The sequence below is a fragment of the Lampetra fluviatilis genome, chromosome 6, assembly GCF_964198595.1.
Source record: "Lampetra fluviatilis chromosome 6, kcLamFluv1.1, whole genome shotgun sequence".
Classification (NCBI taxonomy): Eukaryota; Metazoa; Chordata; class Hyperoartia; order Petromyzontiformes; family Petromyzontidae; genus Lampetra; species Lampetra fluviatilis.
This window is the reverse complement of record NC_136280.1, coordinates 2,928,594-2,954,738: the sequence shown is the minus strand read 5'-3', so window position 1 is coordinate 2,954,738 and position 26,145 is coordinate 2,928,594. Positions and strand designations below refer to the sequence as shown.

Below are 26,145 nucleotides of genomic sequence, written 5' to 3'. Positions count from 1 at the left end.
CTCTCCACAAAATAAATATTCCCACAGTTTTTTGTACAGTGTGTTGAAAAAGCGGGGACCCGCATTTAGATTCCGTGTTTTACCCCCATGCTGTGTTGCATTGCGGCCTCTCTCCATCCCCCCCCCTTCTCTCCAAAAAAAGAGCACAATTAAAATGCCTACTTTCTTCCTGGGCCTTGATGTTGTCACATCTTCACGATGTGTTGCGTCAAAAAACCACGTTGTGTCATAATTTAACTATGCGATGGAATTGTCGGAAAATGTTTTGCTAAAATCGTCCGAATAAGGGGAAAGCGGCCAGGGCGTGCGGCAGTACTGCTTCTGTGCGTGCCGACTGTGGGCCGTGACTTGTGCCAGCCAGGTAGCGCCCTTGCCCTCTTCGTTGGCGGTTCGAATCAGGCAGGCTCCCCTGGTTATTTTTGCGGGGGTATTCACTGTAAGATGTATACTCCGTCTACTCCCCAGTGGGACGTTTAATGATCCCCATGCGCCATTCGGAATGAGTAGGCCATCGCGTGCCGGCTTGTTGGTTCCGAGCTTGGCCAATTTGACAAGAAAAAAATTGCTCGTTTGGGATTACACAGAACAATAATTGCCCCCCCCCCGTTCTGGCAGACAAATTCCCATTTGCAGGACGGATGCCAAGTCGCCATGTGTCGTACAAGGACAGCTGCCACTGGGCGTGAGGCGAGAGGGGAGGGGTGTGTGGGGGTGTTGGTTGCGGAGGGGTATGGGGGGGTGTCGGGGTGGTGTCCTTACGAATGCTTGAGACGGGATGCAATGCAAGGGGTCGTGTAAAGCGCCCTTACGAGGCCCCCCCCCCTCTCCCCCCCCGACGTACAGGCGGAGACGCTGTCGTCAACTAATCGTTGCAACAATTCCTCGTTTAATGCGGTGGTAGGTCAATGCGTTCACCGCAAAGTGCCGCGTTCAGCAAAAAATGCGTCAAACGTAAAACAGTTTCCCCCGCAAAATGAAATGATGGGAAATTTTGACGAGATGCGGCGTACCGTGGCACACACGCGGTGAGATGGTGGGACGATTTAACTGAGGGTAACGCCGCCGCGTTACTGGGTTATTCTGCTTAACAGTACCATTCCGCTCAGCCGTGCAGCTCAAGAAAGTAGTTTGTCGTTGACCGCTCAGAAACTGTCTTACAACGGGCACTTTTCCGCATTATACCGTACGTATGTACGTATGTACGCTGAACTTTTTTTGTACCGTATGTAGCCAACCGTGCTAATCGGAAGTGCGAGGGAAGGATGAAAAACTAAACACAAAAGCAGTCCTAAAAAAAATATTTTTCAATTTAACTATGTAGGCGTTATATCTGTGCGCGGTCCGCGTTCCCTCGTGAGAGAACCTCGTTAAATCGGAAAACGCGTCGTACGAAGGCCACGCGCTAAACGAGGACTTGCCGCACCGTTATTATTACCGCACGTGACCAGCGCACGTTGCGTCGGTCACGCCACAGCGACGCCATTGACGCTTGCGACGCCCTCCCCCCCTCCCTTGCGACTCCGCAGCCGGCCACGTTCAAGACACACGCGATCGTGGAGCGCACCGCGGGCTTCGTGTGCAAGCAGGGCACGCAGTTCGAGATCATGCTGAAGACGAAGCAGGCGCGCAACTCCCAGTTCGACTTCCTGCGCTTCGACCACTACCTCAACCCCTACTACAAGCACATCCTGAAGCGCATGAAGGACGGGAAGTACACGCACATCCCCGATCCCAAGCAGCAGCAGCACAAGGCGAAGGGTGAGCGGCGGGGGGACATCGCTTCTCGTTCGCGGATGGGCGGGCGGGAGTGGACGGGCGGGCAGGCGTGTTTTGACTGCGGCGGGTCATCGTGTGGCACGTTTGGTCTTCGCGTCGTCGTTCGTTACGGGTGTGCAAGGCTTATCGCGATTACGCTCCGTGCAGCGCAGGCAATAGCGGTAGTTTCACAGCAGGGGGCGGTGTTGCGATGTGGTTTTGCCCATTTATAGGTAGCTTGTGAGTAATTGCCTTAACTTCCATAATAGAGGTTTTTTTGGGTTAGATCGGGTAAATATATAAATGTTCGTTAAACCCGGCACCACCCAACACAGCAAACTAGTAAGGGTTGTCACGTAAACAGAACGTGCCAATTTGTCACTAGTACAGCACACCGGTGTGTTGGAGAGCCAAGCCTCAACATTTACTTGCACCGTAACGCCGAAACATACGTGGCCTACATCACGGAAGCCTCGTTTTTTAATTAACCGCAAAAAAAGTGCTATTTCTGGCAAAAATCGCGAATTTTTGGGATTTGGGCCCGACCTTCATATTTCAGGATTATTCGGGAATAATCCGAAAATGGGGGAAACACATCCCCAATACATGCGTGTATCAATCAGAGCCCTCGTTCATCCGGGCTGTACGGTCTCGTTTTTTTGGGTTAGATCGGGTAAATATATAAATGTTCGTTAAAACCGGCACCACCCAACACAGCAAACTAGTAAGGGTTGTCACGTAAACAGAACGTGCCAATTTGTCACTAGTACAGCACACCGGTGTGTTGGAGAGCCAAGCCTCAACATTTACTTGCACCGTAACGCCGAAACATACGTGGCCTACATCACGGAAGCCTCGTTTTTTTAATTAACCGCAAAAAAAGTGCTATTTCTGGCAAAAATCGCGAATTTTTGGGATTTGGGCCCGACCTTCATATTTCAGGATTATTCGGGAATAATCCGAAAATGGGGGAAACACATCCCCAATACATGCGTGTATCAATCAGAGCCCTCGTTCATCCGGGCTGTACGGTCTCGTTGGACGCTCCAGCTCGATCTGCGCCGAGCGCAGGCGACAATTTCTCTCGATTACACGGGGGAAGTGTTACAGCCGGGGGCGGGGGTGGGGGTTGGAATGAGCTGGATTAAACAAGGGGTTCGACTTTATTTTGTCCAACCGGGTGAGCACTCCAGGGACTGCAGGACACAGTGTCTCTTTTGCAGAAGTGACCTAGGTCACCACAATGACAAGAAGCAGGGGGTGATTCAAACCACGTCAATTAGGATGTGGAGCGCATTGTTTTCCAGCATTGTGGGTGTGAAGGCGCGTAAGATCGTGTCGCCTGTTTACGGGCGTCTCTTTAAAGTAATTGGTTTTCTTGCCGACTCTTGAGGTCACGTTGGCACACGAGGCGCCTTTCTTGGCACTCATAAAATAATGTTTTCAGCTCGCTGGATGCCCTGTGGTCTATGCGGTTCTTCTTTTTGTCTCGCAGTGGAATTCCATCCCCTCTGCACTTTTTCAGTTTTTTTTTGCTTTTTATTGTCAATGTTTCTGATCCGTGTGTCATAGCGGAAGCGATACGCACACTGACGAAACACATTTCTTCTCCCGGACGCGTTCGTTTGACAACCATTCGTATTAAAACTAAACTTGTTTATAGGAGATATAAAAAACAACTAAAACTGAAAAAAATTAACAAGTGAGTTATGAGAAATTTTCACATCGAGCCCACTCACTTGACGACTTCGCCCCCGCCCCCCCCTTTGCGGGAATGTTTCTCTCCCGCCAGCATCCAGAGCGAACTCCGCGGACGAGGAGGAGGAGGACGATGACGACGATAACGAGGGCGGGTACCTCCACCCGAGCTTGTTCGCGTCCAAGGCGCAGTCCAACAGTCGCCTCGAGGAGCTCGTCAAGGTACGCGCGGCGCGAGGCGTGAGCGGTGCCGCGGCCCGTCGACCCGCTAGCGCGAGCGTCCGATTGGAGGCGGACGTCGCCCAATCAAAACAAGCGGCTCTCGCGTTGTTTGCCGTGTACCAACGCCCGGCGATCCGGTACGAGTTTGAAGCTTTGTTCACGATGACAAGCTCAAAAGACAAAGATCCCCCTTATAGCCTCATCAGACTGTTGGGGCAACTGCTGTTAGCGAGCACCTGTGAAGGGCTCTTTGGTACACGAACGAGCGGGTGGCCAGAACCACACCCAACCGCCTTTGCCTCCCCAGTGGTGATGTTTACTCATAGCGCCAGGTACTCATTTGAGGTTGAGCCGACCTAGGGAAAGCCCAGGACCGGTGCAGAAAATCGTCACTAGTGTTGGACGTGAGCGGAAATTGAGTTCGGGTCGCGGGGTTTGTAGCGCAGCACGCTAACCACACACTACTCCCACCACCACCACACCCTCTACTTGCCGAATTCCCACAGCAATTTTCTCTCCCCCCCGCCCCCCCCCCCCCAGTTTATTCCCATTGTGCTCTCGGTGTCGTGTCACGAGACGTACAATCCACTTATGTCCCATGCCTACAATGGCAGTGTTGTAGAGCGGGATCGAACTTGGGTTCATGATGCCTGCATATTTGGAGTTTGCGTGTCTCTCTCTCCCCGTGGTTGCGTGGATTTTTCTCCGGATACTCCGGTTTTTCTCTCCACGTTTAGAATTTGTCGTGTGTTTTAGCGTATTTGGCTGCTATAAATTTCCACTCGATAACATGCCACTTTGTTGCGCGATCATTTGTGATGGCCAGGTTGCTTCTGACAAAGCTACACAGCTCAGTGGGCCATACCTGGTAAAATGGATGCTTGTGTTGCGCCTGAAACGTCGTGATTTATTTTATTTTATTTTATACCTACGTGACTTTAAAAAATAGTTAAAATAGTAAAAAATTGGGTGAGAGCTGCCATTAAGATCTCTTCACACACTCGGGGGCAGCACTTTCCCATCCACCCTGCCGCTGGGAGCAATGTCCTTCGTGCGACTGCCGAACCGATGTTTTATATTTCATCGCGCGGAGACCCACATTTAACGCCATGGTGGCTTTTTCGTGCAATTGTTGGCGACCGGGCTGAGACCGTCAACCCGCTGCGCTTGAGAACCCGAGTTTGCCCCCATAGGCAACTGCCCCCAAATTCAAACCCAGGAGTTTGGCGGCGCCAGCTCCGGCATGCTCTGACCGTCGGCGCCACCCGGCCAACCTCTCCGAGTCGATCACAAATGCACGGAAGTGACGACGCACGTTACTCCGATGTCACTGGTGCAATAGCGACGCGGTGGCTAACTTCCACGTTTGTTTTCTCGTCAACGAGACTTCGCACTTGGGCGTTGGACTGCTGGGAACTTACGGGCCGGGTAGATGTGTGCGGGAAAAGAGATTATATATATTTTTTGGCTTCCCTCTTCCTCGAAGCCCACTTCCCCCCCCCACGCTGCTTCGTTCGGGGAAGGGAAAGAAAGAGAAAAAAAATGAAGTGAAACGTGCGGGGAATTGGTTGTTTTGTTCTTCCCTTTAGCTCGTTAGATCTCAATTGCCCGCGCACAGCCTAACTGCGTGCGTAGACTTGACTTAATGAGGGGCAAAGGGAGCGCAGTCTTGGAATAAATCGAGTGCGCCTGTTCATCGCGCGGCCAACTTTGCGACGTCTCTCGACTCAATTGTGTTTGGACACTTTGCAAATTGAAATTGTAATTGTGTTCCGCGCTCTTAATGCGCGATGCAGCGCGAGCAACCGACAGCGATTGCTTCGTTGTACAGTGCCACGTGGCCGCACGCGGCTCGCCTGACAAAATGCATCTCAACACTTACCTCGGCCTCCGTGTTTAGGCTATTGATTTGAACAAGTGTTGGCACAGCAGATTTGGAGCGGCTAATGTTTGCATTATTAAAGCCTGGTTAGCAAATGACCGCGTTCAGCTTTTTTTTTTTTACGGGGGTTCCACCTTCACGATTGCCGTTGCGCCAAAAAAGACCGTTCTAATTATCTGAAAATTACCATTTTTATTTCCCATTCTATGCTCGCTGACGGGCAGAACCATTAAGCATCCCACGGCACCGGTCGAGCGTTATCGGCCCAGCCAAAGCCACGCTCAGCGCCCCCCCCCCCACCTTCTCCGCTTGCACGTTTCTTAATTTGTCAGGGACAGCTTTGGCCAAACTGACACGCTCTCCGCGCGATTCTTAATTAAAGTCTTTGTTTACAAATGCGTTTCAGCCGTCGGCCGGTGCAATCCAGTTCTGTGCATATATATGTATGTTTATGAAAGAAACTTTTTTATGTATGTTGAACTTCTTTCGCACCATACGTAGCCCACCGTGCTAATTAGTAATGCATTCAAATGCCATTTATTTGTGTTTATGAATCGTGACATAACTTAATTTTATAAAACATGTTCTTTTGTGGGTTGGAACGGTGGTGCCGTAGTTGGCAGATTTTTGCATCAATGCCTCGTGCTTGGAGAGCCGGTGGTCCTGTCCCCCTCCTTCTTCGCTAAGCCAGCTCTCACCACCATTGTGAAGTATGGTTAAACAACCCCCACGACTGACAAGGGTATTGGAAGGCCTTCATCCAGCAGTGGATTGACGAAGGGCAGCAAATGTGAAGAAATTTCTTTTAAATTATTCCGAAAAGCTCAGCGACTTTGAAGACTGCTGCAGAACTGTTCTACGTGAGGGTGATTTGTCAACCTATGCCTTTCTGATGATGACGACGACGATGATGATGATTGGCAGCTGCTGTCGCATGGCCTAACGCGTGCGTGTGTGAACTGGTCGGCCTGCCGCCGTCGACGCGCAGCCCCTGACGACGGTGGATCCCAACCACCCGCTCATGGCCATGGCGCTGCGAGCACGCATGATCGCCGCCGAACCCGCGGACGCCCTGGCGCAGCCCGACAAGAAAGTCAAAGCTTCCCCGGCGGTGAGAAGAACTGTCCTCTCTTCGCCCGACACCCGTGAACCCACTTTCGCTGTGCAGTGGACCTCTCTTCTTTGCGCTCTCTTTTTCTGTCCAGTGATCTTCTCTCCCTTTCTCCTCTTTCCACGATGAAAATGATCTCTTAAAGTTAAATACTCTCCGATGCGCTTTGCTCTGTGCATAGAGGGGAAAATTCATAACCTCAAAGGTTTTTCGTGGCATTTTCCTGCGAGGTTAGAAAATAAACACGTGTATCGTCTCATGGTTTATAATTAACTCCTTAAGGCTCACGATTGATGCATCTTACAAGGTGTTTGCATGTGCAAGCCCTTATCCTTCCACTGCTGGAACGGGGCCCTGTCCCCAAGCCATGCAGGCCGTGGGGGTCATTTGGCCGAACCATACTTCACCACGCTGGTCAATGCAGGTTGGCGATGGTGCGGGGAGCATAGATATGGGGACATAAAGTATAGTACAACAACGGATTTTTTTTTTTTCCCCGTACTGCAACTCGACTGTCCATGACCTGGCGGGGCTGTCAGTTACTGCATTCCACACAACGTAAGAGTCGATTTCTCTCCGTTCACACAGCTGCAGATTATTCACCAACCACAAAGGGTTAAAACGCAACGAAATCGTTTCCGCCTTTCCCCGCTCCCCCACACGCGAATCGAGACGAGCGATCGGATCGTGGAGTTGGGCGAACGGATCATTGGTTAACCCCTCGGGGGCGACTGTCACTCGATCAACACCCAGGAACCGACAACCCCTCCCCCGCTCGGCGTCGACCCTCCAGTCCCAGCTGGTGCGCCGAGCGACACGGGCCCCACCACGTTCGACGCGGACGAGGAGCGGACGGCTGAACATGCACCGGAGCAGGAGGAGGAGGAGACGCCGCACACCAAAGCGTCCGCTGCAGGTGAGGCTCTCTCACCTGGTCGAGTGTTGACCCCCCCCCCCATACTGCCCTGTGACTGGCAACCCTTGACCTTTCGATTTAAAGCATTCGTGACTGCAGGGATTCATCTTCTTGGTTCTTTCGGTAAAGTCACGTAGAAGTGAAGAACAGGTCCCCGACAGACCTGGTCTTCACCTGAGGACGGCTGCTTGCGTTGTGGCCGAAACGTCGTGAGAATTATTTTATTATGTTTTATTTGTATTATTTTATTACTTCCCTTCTACGTGATGACTTTACCGAAAGAACCAAGAAGATGAAACCCTTGACCTATGAAATGTCACCACGATGGCGCTAGCGACAAGGCATCTGAGGATCCATCCTGTCCGTGCCCCCCTACCCGCCCCCCCTCTAGCTACCTCGCCTTGTTTGCAGGAGTCGTGGGTTCGATCCCGACCCTGACGCCTGTAATATTTGGAGTTTGCATGTTCTCCCTGTGGTCGTGTGGATTTTTCTCCGGGTCCTCCGATTTTTGCTGCACATTTAAAAACGTGTGTTTAACAGTATATGGCTGCTATAAAGTTCCACATAATGATAAGCCACTTCATTGAGATATCTTTTGTGGCCAGGTCTCTTCTGAAAAAAGAGCTATTATAGCTCAGTGGGCCTTACCTGGTAAAATGAAAAGTTTCGTTTTAAGTTTAGAGTCGATGATTTTGAAGTTTATTACATCGCAGGATCGATGAGAGCGTCTTTGGTGGGGGGGGGGGGGATTGGAGGTCTTTAATCCAGCAGTGGATCGACCACGGCTGATGATAATGGTGTTTTGGGAGTTGCGATTCGACGATCTGTCGAACGCTTGGTGAAGGAAGTTGGTGAACGCATTAAAACGGCGGCGCGGGCCGGTGCTCGACGCGTCCTGCCACTGCAGGTTCAGACCGCTGTCGTTTCGTGCACCGTTTGACATATTCCACCTTCCGGAACCGCGGATTGCGCAACCGAGCGAACGATACGGAAGCGGCCAGCATTGTGATCCATCGATGGGCTGGCTGTAAAGAAAACCTCGCTCCTAAAGGACATACCTGTCTTGTGTTGCGCAGATACGCGCCGCCAATCATACACTTTCTTTTGATACGCCATGTTTTGTAAGTTTTGCCGTGTGCAAGCAGGTTTATAAGCCTCTTTGAAATCTCTGAGCGATAGTTGTGTTGTTACGTTGGCGTGTGTTTGCCTTATCACTGCTGCCCAGTGGCTTTCTTTGGGTTTGGCCAATTTTTTATATCTTGACGCTACTGGAAGTTAGACATTCCCCCAAAATCATAATGTTTCGCGCGTCCGAAATGTGTCCGTCCAGTGGCTCATAATGTATTTCTGTCAAATATTTAGGGGAGTTGGGGCAGGTTTTAACGATGTCATTTATTTTCATGAAATATTATTGACCTGCTTGAACCCATTGGCTGCAGGGTTACGCCACAGTTTCAAATTTCATTAATAAGAAAATGACTAATTCTCTTCCGAGCCGACATAATTTATAAGCAGTATATTGCGCCTAGCGGTGTGCATCTGTTGAAGATGTTCTTTTAATCGGAGCACATTAAGCATTTTTCGTCCCACTTGATGAACACCGCCATTTACGTTATTTGTTAATTCGAACTGGTAATGTGTGTGGGGAGATGTTACTCCCTCGCCTGGTATGTGGGAGGTCGTGGGTTCGATCCCGACCCTGACGCCTGCTGCTGTATACATGGGGGTTTGCATGCTCTCTCTCCCCGTGGTCGCGTGAATTTTTCTCCACGTCCCTCCATTTTTTCCCCTCCACATTTACAATTAATATGCATTGGGACTATTTTGGCCTGCTATACATTTTCACGTGGTAATGATAAGCCACTTCGTTGAGTTGTCATTTGTGGCCAGGTCACTTCTGAAAAAGAGCTGTATAGCTTAGTGGGCCTTACCTTGTAAAATAAATATAGTTAAGATATCTTTTTCAAAAGTCTTTTATTGAACAAATGCTTCAGGTACACACAGAGGGCATGTAGGGGAATTGACATCAGAATAGACACAATCCGAAGTACAAAGACCTCTCCACAAATCTGGCTGTCGCCTGATGAAGCAGGTTGTAATTCATCTTCTTGGTTCTTTCGGTAAAGTCACGTAGAAGGGAAGTAATAAAATAATAAAAAAAACAGCCTGAATGAAACAGCACACGAGCTTGGAGCATATATATAAGCTGGGCGCCTTGACAAAGGAATTTGCATATCAAGAGGAATTTTGCATATTTATGGGAAATGCAGGAATGTGATTAGTACTACATATGCATGTGCATTATGCAGGATTAACAGCATCAAAGGGAGTTGCAGCTGCTGCTGCAGTTTCTGCTGCTGCAGTTTCTGCTGCTGCTGCAGTTTCTGCTCCTGCTGCAGTTGCTGCTGCTGCTGCAGCAGCAGCAGCAACTGCAGCAGCAGCAACTGCAGCAGCAGCTGCAACTGCAGCTCCCTTTGATGCTGTTAATCCTGCATAATGCATATGCATATGTAGTACTAATCACATTCCTGCATTTCCCATAAATATGCTAAATTCCTCTTGATATGCAAATTCCTTTGTCAAGGCGCCCAGCTTATATATATGCTCCAAGCTCGTGTGCTGTTTCATTCAGACTCTGTCGCCTCGACGGACCTGGTTTTCACCTGAGGACGGCTGCTTGCGTTGTGGCCGAAACGTCGTGAGAATAATTTTATTATGTTTTATTTTTATTATTTTATTACTTCCCTTCTACGTGACTTTACCGAAAGAACCAAGAAGATGAATCCCTGCAGTCACGAAAGCTTTAAATCAAAATTCAAGTTGTAATTAATAGTGAAACGTCGTACTGAGATTGTAAATGTTGTGACTTGGCTCTCATGTTCTCAAAGCAGCGTTTGTTTGTTTCAACAAACACGGACATATATAGCCTCCTGTCACAGCAGCCCTTTTGCCCACTTCAGCAATTGTTTCTTGCTGTGGTTGTCCCACCTGATGACGGACGCTTGTGTTGCTCCCGAAACGTCATGATTTAATTAATTTTATTTTATACCTACGTGACTTTACCGAAAGAACCAAAGAGTAAACACGGACCGTTTCGACCTTGGGTCTCATCGGCAGCTTGTTACGCTGAGCCTGCTGGGTTGGCCAAGTTGTTGAGCCTGTTTGGTCCGCCACTACTTTTGTCCGGTGAGCGTGTGGCACAACTTAACACGTTAAAAAAGAAATTGGCATGTCAGCTATTTCAAATATTACTTTGCCCGGGACAGTTTTGTCAGTTGCTATTTCCAGGAGTAATTCCCACAGTTATTTTCTCAACCACATTTCACCCGCTCGTTGACAAGCACCTTGAAAACGTTGTTGATTTTTTGACGGTTGGTTGACAACGTTTCAACTTCAGTTTTACTTCCAGATATATTTCGGCCTTTCTGAGAATCTCACCTGCCATTGTCGTTGATAATAAATTCGCCGTTGCCTTCAATTTACACTAGATGTACGTTCAACCACAGTCAGTTAACGTTTGAAAGTTCAGATGCTAGTCAGGGGGTGGGGGGGGGGTGTATGTTGAACTTGTTCTGCACCGTACGTAGCCAACCGTGCTAATCGGAGGTGCTGGGGGGAGGCAAACTAAACACAAAAAGCAGTTCTCAAGAAATGAGTTTTCAATCTGTATGATTTAAAATTGCATAGCTCCAGTGGCTTCCTAATGTTGTAAGGAAGAGCGTTCCAGACGACCGCAGAATCGCAGTGACCGTCTTTGTTCGATGGCGAGCCAGAAGCCTCTGCTGCGAGGATGACCCGAGTTCACATGATGGTTAGTTTCACTTAGCCAATCATCCCTGCCGGCTTGACAAGTGGTTATCCTCGACGTTGACTCGCCGCCGTCATAGAAACGTGGAATTTTTCACCATGGGCTCAGGCCTGTAAACGGGGGAAGAGCAACCGCTTCGATGCTCGTTTGAGCCCGGGCATCGTGACATCCGCTTAAACGCATTTCGCATTCTAAGCAAGGGCCCTGTACGACGCGCCTATCACGTGCCCGCACCACTTCAACGCAACTTGCTCGATTGGTTTGCGGAGGAAGAGAGCCGTTGTTCATCAAGTGGTTGCCTTCTCATCGTTTTGGGGGGGCGGGTGTTGGGGGGGGGGATATTGCGAATTGCTCTTGAGTGGCATCGGGGTAATTTTAAAGCTTCTTAGTTTCGCCGAGTGGACAAGGAGGACGCTTTTAATGAAATAAAAAATGCGCTTCGAAATCCCTCCGGCGTCCCACTTGATATCCAACGTTAAATTGTCTAATAAAAATGTTTCATTTTGCTCATTAATATTTTATTAGCGATTTTTTTTTTGTTGCTTGAGAAACGTAATGGCTTTTGCAGATTGTTATCTTAAAAACGTAGGACTCTGCGCTAATGTTTGTGGGAAGCATTTGCCGAAACAAGGCGACATCGGACCGCATTGGCAGTGGCATCAGTGTAATGAGCCGCTCCGCCATTGACGAGGCTCAGTGAAGTTGAAACCGGTACAAGGTTGTTGTGTGAATCTGAAACATCTTTGATGGTCACAAGCCGTGAGGCTATCCACTGCTGGATGAGGCTTTCCCCCCCCCTCCCCCGAAGCCGTCGCCATCTCTCGCACCCTCGCGATGCGACGATCCGCAAAATAGTTCCTGCGCACGAGCTAATCTCATCGCTCCATCTCCGCGGTCGGCGTGCCGTTTTGTGGCGCCTAACTTTATTTGGTCACGACCACGTCTCGCGATGCACAGTGCTTAATAAAATATAAAAGAGGCAATGATGTGGTGGGGAAACATGGGATAGAGGACTCAACGATAACCCGGCAGGGAGTGCGAGAAGCACCCACGGAGAAGGAGGTGTTGGGGGTCCAAAATTAGAAAACTCACACGTCGCGAATGACTCAATTTGGTTTATTACACGGTAATTCCTCGCTTAACCGAATCAGAATCTTTATTTATCCTGGAGAATTCCGCTGAACTCCGAAGTTATTTTTTAACAGATGTTCGGGCCAGACAGTAACAACAGCAAAACAATACAACAACAAAAATCAACAAACAATACGAAAGTCCACAAACTATACAAAAATAAAAGAACCTTTTCACATGAACACGCTTTCGCTGTAACGCGGTTTCTGAGCGGTCGGACGACAACCAACTACTTTCTTGAGCTGCGTGTCTGAGTGGCACAGCGATACGGTACGCGGAATGATACGGTACGCGGAATGATACGGTACGCGGAATGATACGGTACGCGGAATGATACGGTACGCGGAATGATACGGTACGCGGAATGATACGGTACGCGGAATGATACGGTACGCGGAATGATACGGTACGCGGAATGATACGGTACGCGGAATGATACGGTACGCGGAATGATACGGTACGCGGAATGATACTGTACGCGGAATGATACGGTACGTGGCGGCGGTTTACCCCCATCTCAGTTCCCGCCATGGGACGGCCGTTACAGTGCAAATGTGATTGAGTAAAACGGCGATTCCTCGCTTAAGGCGCGGCACTTTTCAGGAACGCAACTACTGCTACTTGCGTGAAACATGGAAATACTGTTCACAGCATCTGTGTGAGATCGCGTAAATATAAATGCGTCGTTAAACCCTCCACCACCCGACACAGCCAATTAGTAAGGTTTGTAACGTTAACAGAACATGCCATTTCATTACCCGTACAGCACACCGATGTGTTGGAGAGCACATCCACAACATTTACAATCTTGAGGATGATGTTTTGCCAGTAATTACAACCGGCATCATCAGGCAGCAGCCAGATTTGTGTTGGCGCGTTCTGTTTACGTGACAAGCCTTTACTAGTTGGCTGTGTCGGGTGGCGGCGGGTTTAACGACACATTTATATATTTACGCGATCCAACCCAAAAAACCTCTATTATGGATGATGTTGGTCACGAAAGCCTCCGACGTGTTAAACTGTTTACGGCAATCGTCGCCCCCTTTTACAGGTAAACTAATGCCCTCATGTCGATCTTACAACTAACATTAATCCTTGTCTCACCTGGTTAAACAAAACAAATGTCATTTGAAGCTTGACTTTTCCCCCGACGGAGGTTGTGTTGACAGTAGGTTAACTCACGATTTATCCGGGGCAATGGTGGAGAGGTATGGCCGGGCTGTAAAACTAAAAGACGAATCTTGTACGAAACAATATGCAACGTTAGGATATGCCGGCATGTTGATATCGTTTACCCGCGCAGAATGCGTCGCCTGTTTTAGTATTGAATTAGAAAATTAATCGGTCACCGAGTGACAAGTGAGGGAGTGATTAATAATAGAACCGGCGCACGAATGAGCGGGAAATATTCCGTACCGTGATTTTTTCCCCCCGTTTTTTTTTTCACTCATGCGGTTAATCCGCAACCCGGGTACTCGGCACGCGGATAATTATTATTACAAGTCAGTCAACATTCTGGACACTTTCGCAAACGAAATGTTCCATCTCAAACGATTTGTCTGGAGAAAGATTCCAATAAATGTATTAGTAAATGTGAATGCACCTCTTCATTATGTGTGTGTGTACATGTATTGTGGTCGCGCACACACACACATGTAATGTGGGGAGCGGTAATGTAGCAGTTATTGGGTTGCGCTACGAACCCGGCGAACCGAGTTCGATTCCCGGTGATGGACACCCACACCAGCGACGATTATTTGAACTGGTTCTGGGTTTCCCTTCAGTGGACTCGGTCACAAATGACTATTTTGTGCGGTGTGTAAACATCGCCACTCGGGAGACAAAGGCGTCCGGGCGTGGTGCTAGCCAACCACCCCCTCGTGCGCTGTTCCGGCCTTCATAGGTGCTACTCACTAACAGCACTTGCCTGTACAGTTTGTTGAGGCTATACCTGGAGGGAGGGGGGAGGATTGATCTTTGTCTTTGTGTCGTGCGTGGACAGCGGCCGTGGCGATGTACTACGGCTACTACGTGATGCCGGACGGCACGTACATCCAGGGGCCGCCGCCGCCGGCACCGGCGGCCGACAAGATGTCTGAGTACGCGTACGGTGCTCACGCCACCACGCTGCTTGCCCCTCCGCCACCGCCGGGGCTGGCGCCGCCGCCACTGTCGTCGTCGTCATACCTTTCGCTCCCGTCAGACGCAACCCAGGGGACGGACACGACTACCACCGCCAACAATGCTGACACCGCCGACACCGCCAACACTGCCAACACCGCCAACACCGCCAACACCGCCAACACCGCCTCCGCCGCCGGCACGATTGTCGTGACTGCCGCCAGCTCCGTTGGTGCCAGGAACTCGGCGCAACCGATCGTGACCCCTACGGCTGACGCCTTGGCCACGAGGTACCCGGGGTCGAACTGGCGATGTGCCGCTTTGTGGCTATAGTGGAAAGTTTACATTGTTTATTGTTCGTCAGAACGGTATAAGGGATCGTTATTTATCCAGGATATCATCGCTGAGCCTCGACCACAAATCTAAACAAAAAAAAATGATTGCCGAGAAAATCCCTGACTCGTACGGGGGTGGTAACGCGTTGACGTATCTTGCGCAGATCGATAAAAAAATTAATTTATCGCGCTGCTTTTCTCCTGGTCGCCTTGCAGCCCAGCCTGATGGGTTTTGTAAACGATCCGCCAAATCTTTCCTCCCCAACGTTCTTGATCCACAGGCATTGCGTCCCCACACCCAGCTTCCGGCATGCGCGTTTTACGGCGCTTCCGAGCTACATCCCTAATTTTAGCGTGGTGCGAGTGAATGTTTGCGTGGGGGCCACGCGAGATGTTAACTACCTTGCCTGGTATACAGGAGGTCGTGGGTTCGATCCCGACCCTGACGACTTGTCGTGTAGATTTTTCTCCGGGTCTTCCGGTTTTTCCCACCACATTTAGAATCAACATCACGCCAGGCCGCTTCTGAAAAAGAGCTATACAGCTCAGTAGGCCTTACCTGGTGAAATAAAAATAGTTTTTTGTAAAATGTCACCATTACCCTCCCACTCCCTACCTCGCCCCCCCCCCAGTGCAGCCATCCCAGCATGATCCCCCTGCTGCCCCAACGTGCAAGCCCGTCATCGACAAACTCATCGACAAACTAATTTTAGCGTCGTGCGGGTGAATATTGTGTGTCACCCCCGAACCCCCTCCACCGGCCCCCCCTGCAGCCACACGGCGGCGATCCCCAGCGTGATCCCTCCGCCGCCCGACGTGCAGCCCGTCATCGACAAACTGGCGCAGTACGTCGCCAAGAACGGGCTCGAGTTCGAGGACGGAGTCCGCTCTAAGAACGATCCCAGGTATGCGAAACGGTCCAGACCCCTTGGGCCGCTCGTCCGTCGCCAGCCGCCGTGGCGTTAACGATTTTTTTCCCCGCTCGGTGCGGAAGCGCATAACGCAGAGCTACCTCCGAGATCCCTTCAATGTGACCTGGTTGACACCGTGAGGGGGAGAGGGGGGCGTGGGTGGGCATGTGTGTGGGGGGGGGGCAGCGTTTGTCCATCCGTTCTGCCACTGGGAGAGTGACGTTTGTCTTGTGAGAAGTCAAGCCGATGGGTTTTTTTTTTACTCACCAAGCCGGACTTTCGCCAAATTAAGTGCAGAGCCGAATTTGATGCGATGGCAATTTCTGGTGATTGAGTTGAGACCATCGGTGCGACGGTTGCCTTGCTCACAGGGGTCAATGAGGAGTGGCTGTCATCTCTGTTCTAAGGCCTGAGTCGGTTGTGGAAAGTCACAGTCCCGTGGCGAGGGAAAAAAAACTAAAGCAGTTCAACGAGACTCGCGTTAAACGGTTCATGAGACACTTCCCCCCGCCCCAACACATTAATACGAAAACGTGGAGCACAGTGTACCAGATAACACATTCTTGGTAAGCGATAGACCAATAACGGGAGACCGAATGTTTTGTGTTACACGCGGGAAAGCTGGGCGTCCCAACGAAAACATCCGGCTGAAAAGTGTTTTGTTTTTCGTAAAATATTTAGGGGATTTTTTTTTTATCTCGTCGTAATCATGACTGCGCGTTTCTAATAACGTTTGCGATAAAATATTAACGACGGCCTCGGCAGCAGCGGCAAATGGCCGGTCCGTCAACGCATTCTTAATTTAACAAGAAATAAACGGCACGCGGCGTTCACACTTCGCGGCACAGCGTGCCCTGGCGACGAGCGGGGAAAAAGAATAACAAAAAATAATCCGCCTCGTGTTATGGAAAAAGGTGGATAAACCCTCCCCCCCCCCCTTTGAATGCGATCGACTAAATGTATCGGGTCTATTCTTAAATCTCGCCACTGCAAATCCTATTTGAGTGCTCCATGGAGTGCTCCGTGTGCCGCAGATGTGTAAGTGCCGCCGTGGAGAACATGTTTTATTGATGCGCGCGGAAGGCGATGGGAATGGATGGGGGAGTCTTTGAAAGGGAAGCGAGCGCGCGCCCGCCTCATCTTTCCGTTGTCCCAGGTGGAATCATTCGGCTGTGAGTCCACGCGCAGCTTCTAACCCGGAGCTTCAGAGATGTTACTCGCTGACAGCAGCGGTGACGTTTGTTGACGACAATTGCTACCTAGTTCTCTGTGAGATTCCCTCGTTTTATTGCTGAACTTCCCCCGCTGCCCAGAAAATATTGATGCGGCGGAAGGTTATATTTGCAGGACGATTGACGCTCGGGCGCTGTCTCGTTCACAAAAGTAACTGGAAAAAAAATACTTTTTTGTTTGCGCGGTGTAAATTGCGGCTAAGAGCATGACGTGGTTTTTCACGGAAATCTTAACAATGATCTCGTCAGCTTTGGCGGTGTCAGTAACTCAATGCCCACACAGAAATTATGCCGTGGCTTGCAAATAAATGCATTTCTACACCCATGTAAGGGCACATAGTTAAATTCTTGTACAGCCTTGGCCAGAAGGAATCGAACTCTGGGACCTCATCGAAGAGCACTAAATACCACACCACATTTTTGCCTATTCGCCCTATTATCGTTGCTTCCTTACACGCGACACCTTGTCCCAACACGTGACTTGTAACGCTCATCATCATCAACAACAAGCAAGTCGCCTTTATTCACGTGTGCACGCGTTCTAGTGAATGCGTTCTAGTGATCGCGTGCAGCTCTGGCGAGGGCTTCATCACGCCGTGCGAGTGCTCGTGGGGGTTATTCGACCATGCTGTGCTACGTTGGCCTTTGCAGGTAGCATAGAAGTACGGTGCATATTTTCTGCAGGGGAGTCTGTCGCGTAGCCACGCCTCCCCAGGGGCTTCCCGTGTTGTGAATTTCAGCAGGGCCGGTGTAAAGAGGGCTGTTGGGGGGTGGACACTGCACCACCAAATGCCCATTCGGCACCCCACCCCACCCAAGTTCACGCTTTCGTGGTGAATCATTGTTACAGTGCCCCCCCCACCACAAATTGCGGTAATGAGATGTTAACTACCTCGCCTTGTATATATAGGAGGTTGTGGGTTTCGTCCCATATCTCTGTCCCCGTGGTCGCATGGATTTTTCTCCGGGTCCTTTGGTTTTTCCCTCCACATTTAGAAACATGCTATTAAAGTATTTGGCTAAAATCAAATTGCACATCATAAGCCACTTTGTTGAGCTATCATTTGTGGGCAGGTCACGTCTGAAAAAGAGCTAGACAGCTCAGTGGGCCTTACCCTGTAAGATACAATATAGTTTATAGCTCTATTAGCCCCCACCATCTGTGAGGAGCTGGAGCCGGTTCTGAAAGTTGGGCACCGACCGGTCTGACCACTATCCCTAGCCCAACCCTGCTTATTGTCTTTCAAAATCGGGACGTGATTGGGCCACTTTCCGAGCAATTATCTCAAAGGCCGGAATCCCGTTCACGTTTTGGAAGTGTTATTTTTCTCTGTTCGTCCGGTTGGGGGCAAAGGGCCAAGTGTTCTGTGAATTCGGCCCAGCGTCGAGCGAGACTGAATGTCGTAATGTTGGGGGAAGTAGGATATCTCTCAAAATAATCATAATAATCATCCGTTGTCTGAAACCACCCCCTCTGCATTAACGTGGCATCAAATGATGTTAGATGCCGTTTATTGGCAGCTGAGCCGATAGTTAAGTGCTGGCTGATTCCCCCTGTAAACTGCGTGTAAATCAGGATACCTGGCAGCTTGCCTGTGTAACAGACTGATGAGAGTCAGAGATGTCTTAACCAGTCGGGAGTATTGCCACTTGCTCCGAATGCACTCGGATATTCGAAGGGAACGTATTATCCGCTTGTCTGCTTTGTGATATATATTCTCCGCAACTACGCGAGTGATTATGTTGAGCCCTGGTTGTTATTTCGTTCGTTTGATGAATCGCAGCACCTGGTGCATTGCCAATATGAAACCGGCATGTAGACCAGGGGTAGCATCGTCAACTACACCGCTACAAATGTGGCCTGCAGGCGTCGTCGATTTGCTCGCGACAACTACGCAGCGATACGATATGTAACAACACCAACGATGTGTAACGCAACACCCACCCCCTTGCTCTCGCAATTGTGTCTGCTTCTCCCACTAAAATGATTTTTGTTGTTCCGCCACCTCTCGTTTTGTGTGCGTGTTCGTGCGCTTCACTGGCAGCAATTGTCAAATGTATTATTTAGACCATTATCTTGGTCTCGAGATGGCTCGGGAGGAAGCCGGCACAAAGCGGCGCAGCGATTCCCGGGAGGGGAGGCGTCGTCGTTTGGCAGATGTGTGGTGTCTCGCACTCACCCCCTCCACCGCCCCCCCGACCGCCCCCCCCCCCACCGCCCCCCCCTACAGCCCCCCTGAGCGATGTTTTGGCCACACGGGGGCCCTGTGGATTTACTTTTATGTTACGAGCATGCGGCGTTAGTGGCGACGGCGGCGTGTCTCACCGGTGCAATTCTTCCCTCCTGCTGCAGGTTTGACTTCTTGCAGTCCTGGCACTCATACAACGCGTATTACGAGTTCAAGAAGAACTTCTTTGTGGAGAAACATGGCCTCCCGCCTCTCACGGTACGTGCGTTGCGACGAGCGTGGCGTTTTTTTTTTTTCCCGCTCGCCCGCCGGGCATTTTGCAACAAGGTTCATAAATCTGTTTTGCGGTCCACCGTCAGGCGTCACCACCGCATCAATAGCTTTAGTCATTATATCCAGTCTCGTCAAAATCATCATCGGCAGTTGTAGTCAATCCCCACTGCCGGATGAAGGCCTCCTTAGCAGCCGTCGCCATCTTGCACGGTGCCGTGGCGTAGTGTATCCGTCGGGCACCTGTACACCAGATGTTTTTTTTATTCGCGCGCCCCCTTGGATGTATTCTTGGGTGAGTTCCGTCCTTTGGCTGCCACTCCATCATTAGCCTTGATCACCGGCTATCACCCCGATGTGTCCTGCCCAAATCCATTTGGTTTAAAATAAGCACATGATAAATAAACAAAGAAATTTCAGTTCGGCCCAATAGTATTATGGGAGAAGCCCACTGCACTTTGCACGGTAGCTATGTGCACAGCACTGCGTAGGATTTTGTGATTTAACTTTTCATGATTATTCGACGTCTTTCACACCGTATGCAGCCAACTGTTCTAATCAGAGGTGTGTGCGATCGCTGTGCTCTCGGGTCGTGCGTTCTTTCGGCACGATGTCCGACGTTTCGATCCGCGTGCCGAGAGCTTCTTCTGTTCCTGAAGCTTCCGGCGCGTGCGAATAATCTCTCGGCGCGCGGGGTTGAACCCCGAGCGGTGCGACGAACATCACGCGGTACAACCTGAAAAACACACCAACGAGTTAGTTGTGTGTGGCCGTCTCCTGGAGTGAATAAGTAAATTTATAAACGCGCAGCTCTTACAACTTAGGTGATCACGAGTGCGCAGATTATACACATTTGTTCGTTGATCCGAATCAGAATAAGATGTTCAAACGCCAAATAATAGACGCCTTTTGCAAGGTATCAAGTCTGCATTAACTGCGTTAACCCCACGTACTTGTGGTGAAATGCAAACAATGTCTGATAATATATGCCTTGTCTTTGAAACTGATTAACCTACCTACACCAGAGAAGCCTTCTTTATGGCCGAGTCCCACCAGTGTCAGGCCAGAGAACAACGCCAAAAGACAAACGGGACAAAGACAATGCCACGCGTATCAGAGCATTTATAGCTCGGGGTGAGCAGCTATATCATGGGACCTTTTGCCAATATCAAAGTATGAAAAATAAGAATAGGTTTGACCCTTTCTGGAAATAAAACTCTGATGTTAAGATGTTCAAACACCAAATAGAAACCTTTTTCAAGGAATCAAGTCTGCATTAACGTGGTGAACATGCAAACAAACTTTGATAATATATGCATACATATCTTTACTACCCGGCTTCGCCCGAGACTTGGATTCTTGTCTTGGATTAATAGACACCCTACGCGGAGGGTTGGGGGGGGCGATGCGTGATGTCAGCAGGCACACTGCGTGACGCTGCCGCATGCGGGTGACATCACAGACGTGACGTCACCGCTCACTTGCCGTGCAAAATATATCCATTATTGCGCCCCCCCCCCCCCAAATACAAAAGTCTATTTTTATACTTTTTGCATCATGTACAGATGTACAGTCTGGAAGCTACCCACATGCCAAATTTCAAGTTTGTTGCATGTCGGGAAGTGGATAGAGCATGGCCGCTACTGATGACTCAATCACAAGTTGCTGCATACTCGTAATCTGAGATCGCCCCAACTCAGACCTAGTTCTTATCCTTCTCCATGTGTTCATAAGGGCAGCCCCCCCCCCACTCCACCCTCTTCCTCCACCACCCCCACGACCACATCCATCCTCCTGTAACCACCCTCCCCTCCCCTCCCTGCTCACGCCCCACTCCTGACCAGGCTCCCGCTCTGCGCCAAAACTCCTCTTATCCCTCCGGGCGATGAGCGCCTCATGTTGACATCCCGGCAACAGGTCACAGGCTCGCTTCATCTCTCGCGCACACACTCGCACAAAAGACAAAGGTCTCCCTCGTGTAGCCTTGTCCAAAGACCGCTGGGGCAAGTGCCGTTCGTGAGTGCCTATTTACGGTCAGCACGGCACGCAGCAATAGTGTCACGGTCGGCGGTATGCCGGGCCAAACCTTTTGTCCTCCCACATTGGCGATGTTTACATACCACGCCAAATACTCCTTTGAGGCTGAGTTGGCCAAAGGGAAGGCCCAGCGCTGGTTATGATAATCGCCACTGATGTTGGTTGCGGGCGGGAATCAAACTGGCACGCAACCGAAGACGTGCACACACCGTATAGCCATGTGGACTGCGTGACACATAAAGAGGTTTGTGTGGTCAGCAGTATAGCCAGCCACCTCTTGTCTACTTCACGCCGGTATGTACACACTGCATCGATGACTAATTTGAGGCAGAGTCGAACTAGGGGAGGCACAGACTAGGTTCTGATACCACTTGTAACTGACGATGCGGATCAGTAGAAACATCGAATTCCCATATTGCCACACCTGCACACACCACTCTGCACCGCATTGCCCGTGCACACACTCGCACACGCTCGCACACGCTCGCACACACCACTCTGCAGTGAAGAGTTTTTTTTGTTCCTGCTGGCGGCAGATGGGAGTCAAGTGTGTCTGGGCTCTTCCAGCATCCGCTAACGGAGGCATTGAATGCCACGTGAACTCCCCTCTCTCTCTCGTCTGCAAATTCTCTGGCGCAGTTTGTCCCAACCGGCAGGACCATCGGTTATAGGAATCTGCCCGCGACGGTGCCCTGCTCATTGCCTTTGTGACACGGTGTTTGATAGAGGATGATTAATACGCCTTAACCTTTAGCCCTCGCATATCTGTGTTTATTTCAGTGTAGGAGGTGTTATCAAATTTCCGTTGTGTGGGTGTGTGGTAATGTCACTTGAACCAGCGAAAGCTACATGCGAACTGACACAATTGTACCCTTTCACTTTTTTTCATACGATACACAGCCGATTGCATTGTGTTAGTTTAGGGATAAACTTTTGCATGCACAGTGAACGTATCAACACCATAACACTCTGATAAGCGTTGACATTTGTGTTCCCCCCCATCCACTCACACCCCGAGTTGTCCTAAGCAATATGATGAGCTCCCCCCGCCCCCCCCCCAAACGTGCTGTGCCCTTTTTACCCATGCGTTTGTGTCTTCCGCTTTGTTTACCATCGTCAGAAAAGCCCTTGATTGCTTCAGACAAGCGGCATTTGAATAATAAAAACACGCATCGTTTTTTGACGTGCGAGTTTAACGCGCGCACACACACAAAAAAAGGATCGCAGATTAAATTACCAAATCCAGCGGCGTTGTTATTGAAATTCTTTTCACAGGAAGGCAGTGGGGCGGGTCTTGGGCTGCCTGACAGCTGCTTAGTGATGAGCCTGCTGCAAAATTGTAATGCTCGCAGGATAAAACAAGCCCCCGTGCGCGCGCCGAGGTAGGGGAGGTTGTGGGGTTTTTACTCGTCAAAGATAAAAAAAAAGTCTTGCGTTGGGTGTTTTTTTTTAAGTTGAATTGCTGCAAAGCATCGTCTGTTGTACACGGACCCCCCCACTCCCCCCCTCCCCCCCCAGAGGCTACGTGATTGACGGACATGGCACCACGCTGCCTCTCTCTCTCTAGCACTCGGGGAGAAAAAATTCTTTCGTGTTTTAATGAGAAGTAATGATCGCTGGCGTAGAGGAGTTTTTAGGAATCCAAGCAGATCTGGTCTCGGTATGAAATCTCAGTCACGGCTAGTTCTCGCAGAGAGGTATTTATTTTAGTTCTATTCATCTTTCAAGATATTCCTGCTTTTGCTGTGCAGTCGCGTGCTGTGTCTTTATGCGCGCGTGTGTGTTTATCTGTTGGAGCGACAGTGCGTGCCGTGATACGAAGCCGGCGACCCGAGTTCGATTCCCGTTCGCGGCCAACATCAGTGACGATTATTTGAATCGGTCTCGGGCCTCCCTCTAGGTCGAATATGTAAACATCGGCACCAGTGAGACGAAGGCGATTGGGCGTGGTGCTGGCCACCCAGCCACTCCTGTGCCGTGCCGACTTCCATAGGCGCTACTCACGAACAGTACTTGCCCCAACAGTCTGTTCAGGCTATACGGGGGATCTTTGTCTTTGTAGGTTACGTGCAGCAAATCGTTTTGCGGTGGGTTGCACGCTGCGCATTGACGGCCAACATCAGTAGCAAGTGAAATCGGACACAATTTTCTCTGGCCTACCGCAGAGGTTGACTCGGCCATGAATTAGTACCCGGTGCGGTGTGTAATCATCAGCTCTCGCGAGGCAAACGTGTGACGGGGCCTCGTGTTGTACACACAACCCTATCGTGTGCCATGCTTGCATTCATAGTTGCTCAATGGCAGCATTTGCCCCGACAGGCTTTAAGGTTATCGCGGGGGGGGGAATTGTTGACCGTATATGCGCGTGTGCCAGCATTTAAAAGTACGGACGTTTTTTGTTATTGTACCGTACTCTCTATGTTCTCGCTTGTATACAATCCCGCTCTTCACCAACCCGCACTGATCGTTGTGGTGACGTATGGCCTAACAACCACCATGACTCACATTGCATGGGGAAGACCTCTTCCAGTAGTGAACTGACAAAGGGCTTTACATGTACTGTACGTGTGTGTGTGTGCGCGCGCTTATGCTGGTGTGATGACTGTGTGTGCGTGCGTGCATAACTTGGTTTTGCCTACAGAGAGCACCAGTGGCGCAAGCGACCAATGGGACGGAACAGCAGGGCAGCGTCACTTCCACGGAGCCTCCGAGCGCCACCTCCGCCGCTGCCAAAGCCCCTAAAGCCCAAAAGAGTGAGCCCACGATGCCGTCGCGAATCAGACTAAAACACGGTTTCGTGCGGCGCTGCTGGGTGGCTCGGAGGGCAAAGCTCTGAGCTGGAACCGTGGAGAGCCCGCGTCCAAAACTGCTTTTTTATTATTTCAACCGTTGGCGCAGTAGGGGGCACAGCTGGTGCATCCACCAGTCATCTTAGTCAGTCAACCCATGGCACCTTGGTCTGTCCCGTGACCTTCTGCCAGCACCGAGCCCTTCGACATTTCATGTGAGTGCACCTGGCCTGGCACAGGCACCATGGTGACGTCACCGTCACTTCGTGACGAATGGCGGGTATTGGTCTCAAGTCATGTTCCTCAGTTGGGTAACCGTGGCATATTCCTCAACTGAATCGTGACCCTGAATTGTGATAATGTGTCGAATCGTGCAAGGAGTGGGTTCAGAATCCGAATCTTTATTTTTGGAATGAAGGAGGAATCCAATGAGCGTTGAAACTCTTTTTCACACATGTCCAGCAGGGGCGGGGTCAGCAAGTTACAACAACCAATGATACAACAACACGATAGGAGTGTAAAATAGGTAAAAGGTAAGCAACTCACGAAAAATAAATAAATGTAACGATCAGCTGCTCCGTACCCTACCGCGCAGAACCTCTTAACCGCCGCCGCCCTCTCCGTGTCCTCCCCAACGCAGTCACCATCGCCCCCATAAGCTTCGCGATTCGTGCCAAAGAGCCCGAGGCTCTTCCCCTCGAGAAGAAGAACGCTCTGCTCGGCGACGACAGCGATGATGACGACGAGGACTTTCCGGACCCGGGCGGAGGCGGTGGCAGCGGCGACGTCGGCAGGGCAGCCGCCGCCTCCTCCCCCTTCTCCGCGTCCGCCTCCAAACCCAACGGCGAGGGCGGCCACGGGCGGCCCCCGGCGGCCGGCAGGGTCGGGCCGCCCCACGGGGCGACGGCCGCGACAGCCGCGACGGAGGAACGCAGACCGCAGCTGAGCCAGGAGGAGATGGAAGCCAAGCTGGGTGAGTTTGCGTCACTGCCGCTGTCGTCGAAGTCGCGCACCGTTCGTTACATGTGCCGGCGGCAGAAATCGGTACCAACTAAGGTAGCAAAGGTTGAGTCGTGCCGATGAATTTATACGGCAGATGCGGATGTCTGATGTAGAAATGCTAAATTAAAAACTCTCCACAGTGTCCTGAACAGACCATACGATATATAACGACTCAATGCCCCGATCCACAAATACGAAGATAGACATTACAGCGATACACTCGGCTGTTACGCCACCTCGGGTGGTACCGACAAGTGAGACATCTGGTCTGGGCTCGTGGACTTAAAACATGCAGAGTTCCCCAAACGGGTCCCCCCCCCCATACCCAGGACTTGGCTTCTCACCGAATATTGTTTGGATCGCCGGTCGACTCAGAACATGCGTGATAAAACTCCCGATGTAGAACGGCATGGAGGGAGTTTGAGCAAAAGACCGGCTGTTGCGTAGAGGATTAAACAGAATTAGACTTGGAATAGGCACGTGACTGGTAGCCCACAGCTAATTGCGAAAGGTAGTAAATACTGGATGCGTTGTGCCAGGTGTGGAAATATTTTCTGGGTCGCCAGGCAGGGCAGTCCCCGCTTAAAGTAACCCCTATCCATACTCCACCGTGGTGTGCGTCTTTCTGCAAAATCTTTTCAATGTTCTCTGTTCAAATGCAAACCATGCATCACCTGCGGTCCCCACTGTGCCAACTTGCTGCGTTTTGGCCACCCGGCGCTCCGCGCGTTGTTGT

General features: G+C 50.5%; 1 protein-coding gene across 1 annotated transcript in view; it reads left to right on the top strand.

Moving 5' to 3' along the window:
• Nucleotides 1-26,145, top strand: part of SFSWAP (splicing factor SWAP) — a 52,131-nt gene that overhangs the window by 10,850 nt on the left and 15,136 nt on the right. The window contains exons 4-12 of the mRNA XM_078857500.1: nt 1,527-1,758; nt 3,548-3,675; nt 6,546-6,668; nt 7,422-7,584; nt 14,526-14,934; nt 15,753-15,884; nt 19,476-19,569; nt 24,260-24,371; nt 25,048-25,380. Coding sequence (XP_078713626.1) covers nt 1,527-1,758; nt 3,548-3,675; nt 6,546-6,668; nt 7,422-7,584; nt 14,526-14,934; nt 15,753-15,884; nt 19,476-19,569; nt 24,260-24,371; nt 25,048-25,380 — 1,726 coding nt within the window. The remainder of the gene's footprint in view (nt 1-1,526; nt 1,759-3,547; nt 3,676-6,545; nt 6,669-7,421; nt 7,585-14,525; nt 14,935-15,752; nt 15,885-19,475; nt 19,570-24,259; nt 24,372-25,047; nt 25,381-26,145) is intronic.